Raw genomic sequence first — 6,393 nt, forward strand, 5'->3', positions numbered from 1 at the left:
CCGTGCTCCGGAACGAACTAGTTTGTATGGCAGAATTTTCAGGGAGTCACACAGACTCCTGCATATGTCAAATCAGGGAGTCCGACAGTAAATCAGGGAGTATTTGACTCCGGACTCCCATTAATTTCGCACCCTGAATTATAATAATAATTATAGTCAAATAATTTTATTGTTAGTCATGTGCAGCAGTTTTATGTTTCATTTATCTGTTGCAGTAACACCCAGTATAGTTTGTAATTTTGTCTACAAACCCCACGGAAGTCATGAGTGATGCGGGTGATAATTCTACCACTGGCACTGGTGAGCAGACCCAACAAAACCAAGGCCGATGGGCAGCAGTTAAAGTAAGTAATTGCTTGATGGTCCCTGGCTGTTTTAAATCTATAAATGATCTCACTAATGTTTTAAACAAAGTTTATAACAAAAACCTATTTATGCCAAGCCATCCATTCATCAATGTTTGTAATTTCCTTGTTGTAAAATTGTTTTTTTTTTGTGACAATCGCCTAAAATGGCGTCAACATATTGTGCATGTATCCAGTAAACGATACTATACCTAATACTGCAAGAGTTTTCACTAAATTAGAGTAACATTCCCCCTATATCCTTTAATGTATCTAATCAAGGTAGTGTTCAATGCAAGCAGTTTGTACATGAAAATTTCTTGTTCAGATAGACTCGACTCAAACGCTGCCTTGTTCATCACATTCATCTTATGGCTGAATTAGAAGACTGACATGCCTGTGTTGCAGGCTTGTAACCACTATGTTGTTTGTTTGTAGGAGAAGTTGTCTGCGAATATGATTGACACTGTTCTATGGCTGACTAGACTAAGCACAGTCGTTTTCTGTGTTGGCTTTGTGTTTCCATTGTATGGGTAAGTTAACCTTAAATGTTCTGATAAATGTTATGGCATGTGGAGGTAAAGTTTAGTCTAGTGGGAGCAGCGATACAACCATTTCTCTTTACGTCTCTTACGTTTTTCACCGCTCGCTTTATCTTTATATAACTTTTTTTACTTAATTTTTTGGATAGATTTGTAACAGAGAAACAAACAATACACAATATTCTGACAAAAACAGTTTGAACGATTCTATGATTCTGTGTAGTCAAAGCTTCTGGATAACATTGTTATGAAATTGTGCCAAGTTATTATGAATATGCCTCTCTGGCTTTGCACACCTCGTCTCACCTTTTAAATACACAATTGATGACATCTGTCACGTGTCTCTCTTATCATTGGGATTCACTTTACATCAAAATAATACATGAAAACTAAACTAAACTAAATGCATAGGTCAATAAACTAAACCAGTCAATATAGCACGGTATTAGTTCAGGGTCACTTTCATCGTAAAATAATGAGCAGATTTAAAAAAGTAAATATTTCTCCAAATGTATGGATATCACCTCATGTTAACCAAATTAGTTGGTCAGTTTGGCAGAGATCTGCACCAGTGAAGTCACCATAGATGACATTATCAAAAAGATCAATAGCAGCTGATTTTAACAAACTTAATTCTTTATACCATGTTATACATTATATCCGAATGTATACACAGACAAATTACAATTTAAAAAATACAATGAACGAAAATGAACCAGTAAAAGTGGGTGTTGTGCTGCTTTTGAGACTCAACTGACAACTGAGTGCATGATAAAAAAAAGAGTATAAATTTGGCATAGTTTAACCTGGTATTAACAATGTTTTGGCTTTTGTCCACTAGATGGCTACATTCGCATGAAAATCGGCTGTTATCCTTTTCTGACATCAGCCCACTGCTAGAATTATTGGCTGTAGTAAGGCCTATTTATCGTTTCTATATCTATAAATATGAGTGGATTTGACAAATATGGATAAGCCTATGTTGGTGTCCGACACACGGGCTATACACTGAAGTCGGTGGCGTGGGCTTGACGTTCACCGCGGCGAAGATTACCACATCAGAAAATCGGCCTCTCCTCTCTTATAATATAGATAAAGTGCTTAAGTTTGTGAGTTTTAAGTGAGTTTGTAATGCGGCTTTGGAGTGTGCCTTTACTGATGATATATATATCGATGATGCTGCTTGCTTCAGTGTTCAAGCCAGTCACTACCAGAAAGCACTGATCAGCAATGCTGCCACGAGTGCACTGCGGCTTCACCAGCATCTGCCTGCATTCCAATTCAGCCGCGAATTTTTCGCTCGGCTGTTCATCGAAGACAGCTGCCACTATCTCTTCTACTCAATCATTTTCATGACCAGCTATCCGATTACAAGTATCCTTTTTTGGGGAGGTAGTTTCCGTGTGCAACATTTAAAAATCGGGTTTCTTTGATAGATGCCACTAGGACTAGAAAGAAGGCGTGCTCCTGTCCCTCAGATAATAAAGGAGTGTTTCAATATGATCCAAGTAAACAGGTTTAAAATGTCGTCCTTGTTCAAAGTGTTTCTTTATCAAAATTGTAACCAAATGCTGCATGCAGTGCAATAACTCTCCATGTTATTCATCGGAATTTGATCATGAACTTGGTAAATTCGTATAATATGGCTCTGTTTCCATATGTCGATTACGTTTTTGCTTAACAAGTGTTTACAGTGGTATTAACACCAGTTCTTCTGTTTGCTATCTTGCACTCCACGAGATTTTCTCTCCAGCTATTGACGGTAAGTGGTGTAACTTTCCTGAGATCATGTCACCTGCTGCAGCAGGGTGCACGTTCGTTTGCGGTGCAAGGAGTTCTCCTTGGCTAAAGCAAGTCTGAGCCAGATTCAGGCTCCCAGCAATTACCACAAAGACGAAGTTCATATAGGACATTGTCTCCATAAATTAACGACAAGCTTATTTGGACAATTACTAAGCAAAAAATTGTTAATTTAGTATGCGTGAGGTCAAACTGGAGCAACCTGGCAACATTATCCTGGGAAGGTTCGATTATTCATAAGCCAAGGTTTTATGAGTTGAATCTCTAGAGGTGCCTGGAGAATGAGGAACACATGTAAACCTGCAGTCTGCTTTAACTCGCAGTTGATGGGTAGCGGTGAGGCATGGGTGACGCGTAAGCTGACGACCCTCGTCGATGCAAATAACCAGCGCAACATCCTGCGCATCGTGGCGTGCTCCGAGATATTCGTCATGCTGGCCATCATCTTCCTAATGTTCACGTAAGCCTCCCATACTAAAAACGATGTGTATTCACGTAGCTGTAGTCTGTATGCGCGTGTGTGCATGTGTGTGTGTGTAAGTGCTCATGCACACACGTCCATGCTTGTGTGTGTGTGTGTGTGAGAGATCAACAGTTAAAAGATAGATGGAGAGCAAGTTTGTCTTTGCGTGTGTTAAAGACAGAATGATAGAGAGATATAAATTGAAAGAGAAAGAGAGCGAGTGTGTGCGTGCGTTTGCAGGCGTGCTTGCGTGGTGTGTATTGGTAAAAGTGTGTGTTACACTCGTGCTAGTCTTCTGTTAGTAGAGTGTCTGCATGTGACATTGTGTGTACAACTTTACCATGTTGTTGTTTCCAGGGGACGTACCAGTATAATCCTACCATTTGTCTATTACCGATTCCTCAGCCTGAGATATGCTTCACAGAGGAATCCATATTCAAGGTCTGATATATTGAGATTGTTAATCTGTTAGCATTAAGAGTATCATCGCTACAATTTTTATCTCGAATTTATTCCCTTTCCTGCTAGTTACTGTGCGTACCTTTGATTTCATAAAGCAAAGGTTATTTTTTAAGACATAGGATTTGCTTGAAGATTCTGAATCTGCATTCTAGTGAGGCTGTGCATTTTATGTTTGCAGGCAAATGTTCTACGAATTTCGTGTGTCGATAGAGGTGATTGTTAACAAGCCGGCTTGCCCTCAGCTTATAAGAACGCTCGCCTACAAGCTCATTGGCGTGATCACTCGACTTGCTCCTCAAGTGGCAGCACCAGCACAGGAGTAGCAAACGTGTCTAAGGTCTAGGTTGTTTTATTTACAGCAGAACGTGAGAAACCCACAGGGAACCATAAATATTTAGGACACAATAGGTGATTGCAGTGACTGCTATAAGTGGCTGGGTAAATGTGTATTGTCCTTAGAAACCAACTGGTTTTCATCACATTTTGAAGCCAAGTAAATACAAAGCCACCTGTGCAAGTTCTGGGCAACATATCTGTTCTGTATCTTACATGTATGTTTATTGAGGAGCGCATGAATATAGCCAAGTTGGATAACAGTCAAGAGTACATAATAGGAGATGCTCCTATTATGTACTCTAGATAACAGTGACTATAACCTGCATAGTCGTTATACAACGCTGATTGATCAGTCGCTCGTACCTTTCTCCACTTTGTCGTAATTCACATATAAATTGGCAGTTTGACTGAGAATTTTGGTGTTTGTTTTTCTGTCTGTATACTGTCAAATTACGTGTAGAATCTATAATGAAATGAAATTTGAATTTATATATTTGAATATCACTTATAAATGTTTACCACGTACACGTTTTTACCTCAAAAGTTTTTTTATAAATAGCACTTGCCGATTTCCCACAAAATTATAATCCTACGTACATACCAGTGCGAATTACGTGCTTTTCTGTGTAACCACCAATTTATCACTAGATAAACACGTGTTTTATAGATCAGCTAAGTATGTACGTAATTGCCCAATTGCGAAATGAAGATATCCAATTTAAACTAACTTGACATGAAAGCAATACAAAGAACGATGATATCGTAAATATAGGTTGTTAATTGGCCCAGATCTGATGCTCGACTCTTCAGGTAGTAATATCTCTGCAGAAGATTCATGAAACCGTATCTGCAAGCACACCGCGTTCAACGTGCACTGCAGAGATATTGATATCTGATCCAGTTAAAATGGAAGCATCTCGTCTGACAGCTGGACGATTCTAGGAGGTTAGCGAGTTACTCAGACGTCAATGCTCGTCCTTTTGTCCTCGGTTCGTAAACCAACTATCCAATTACCACACTTGTGGGTTACGTGTACTTGCACTAGTACAGACTAGTTGTGCCGGTATTCTCGTTTGGTGACCTCAGCTTGTGATCAACAGCGTGTTCTTTTATTCGGTGGCCTCAGACTTGCCCTCGTTTCTCCTAAGTCTCGCAGCTGACGCAGAGGTGTCCATGCAGCGTGTTAGGAGCAGGGGTGCTCCCCCAGACCCCAGAGCCATTTATGTTGTTGAGTGATGACTGACCGTCACTCTTAGACCGCGCTGTTACTGTCACAGCATGATGAGCTCTCTAGACGAGCTGCGACTGTACGAGTATCTGTTTTGTTTATAGATAGCAGTGTAAGTTTGTGCTGTGTCACGTGATACGTAATATATTATTATCAGGAGCTAATATTACCTGTTATTGTACGTATCTATTGATGACGTTTGCTATATTGTGCGACCGTTCGGAATATACTCGACCTCAAAATCGCAAACAATGTTTGATGGCGTATTCTTTTATGTTGATGAAATGATTTGCGGACGTAGACATGTAATTCTAATCCCTCGTCTCTGATGTGCAAATGTTTTTCATGTCGTAGCTGCTGTGTCTAGCGTGTAGAATTACGTGCAAAATAATTTCATTCTAAAATAACTTTCCAGCAGTAGTATACCAGTAGCTTTTCATCCTTCATACCACTACAGTTATAACTATAACAATAGTTCCAGCTTTAATAAATCCTGGAAGCGAAATTCATATAAATAAAAATACTGATAAAGGTGATTGTGTATATATATATAATATATACACGTGCATACATACATACATACATACATACATACATACATACATACATAGGGGAACCCGGGGCAAAGTGGACCGAAGAAATTTGGTTGGCCAAAACGCTGTGAAAGAGAGAGACAAAGTGAAATGTTTGGCTCTAATCCTTTGGCTTAGGACAAGAACTAACAGGCGGTACAAACAAAGTTCATTTAAAAAACGACTTTATTGAAATATACAAAATTATAAAATTTATAAATATTTCATTTTGCCCCAGACTCCCGGGGCAAAGTGAAACCTGTTATGGTGCAAGGTGGAATGTCATTTTACTCCATGTATATTGTGTCAAAAATGTTGCGTCCTCTTTCAGTGTCTAACTCTGAACATCAAATTCATAGTTGCGTACCATTTTGCCTAAAATATGAAAGAAAAATGCCATTATAGGACGCAATTATACGATAATTAAGTCTAGGGAAGACACAGTTATGCCAATGTTACCGAGTTAGGTGTTAAAATGATGCAAAGACAGACATAGGCCTACCTGCTACTGAGAGTACTAATTCAGATCATAATAAATAATCTGATAATAATGATATATACATTTAGGCCTATCAAATATGGCCGGGGCAAAGTGGAACCGGCAAAGTGGGACAGGGGTTCACTTTTCCCCCGCCATATTTGTTAG

At 39.2% G+C, this 6,393-nt stretch overlaps 1 protein-coding gene across 1 annotated transcript in view; it reads left to right on the top strand.

Moving 5' to 3' along the window:
- Window positions 1-5,424, top strand: part of LOC106821539 (transmembrane protein 33-like) — a 15,441-nt gene extending 10,017 nt beyond the window's left edge. Inside the window, exons 3-9 of the mRNA XM_014826395.1 lie at window positions 216-344; window positions 783-877; window positions 2,079-2,260; window positions 2,581-2,648; window positions 3,010-3,146; window positions 3,507-3,590; window positions 3,790-5,424. Coding sequence (XP_014681881.1) covers window positions 264-344; window positions 783-877; window positions 2,079-2,260; window positions 2,581-2,648; window positions 3,010-3,146; window positions 3,507-3,590; window positions 3,790-3,934 — 792 coding nt within the window. The 5' untranslated portion in view covers window positions 216-263 and the 3' untranslated portion in view covers window positions 3,935-5,424. The remainder of the gene's footprint in view (window positions 1-215; window positions 345-782; window positions 878-2,078; window positions 2,261-2,580; window positions 2,649-3,009; window positions 3,147-3,506; window positions 3,591-3,789) is intronic.
- Window positions 5,425-6,393: the final 969 nt, after the last annotated feature.

Source organism: Priapulus caudatus, unplaced genomic scaffold (assembly GCF_000485595.1).
Source record: "Priapulus caudatus unplaced genomic scaffold, Priapulus_caudatus-5.0.1 Scaffold76, whole genome shotgun sequence".
Lineage (NCBI taxonomy): Eukaryota > Metazoa > Priapulida > Priapulimorpha > Priapulimorphida > Priapulidae > Priapulus > Priapulus caudatus.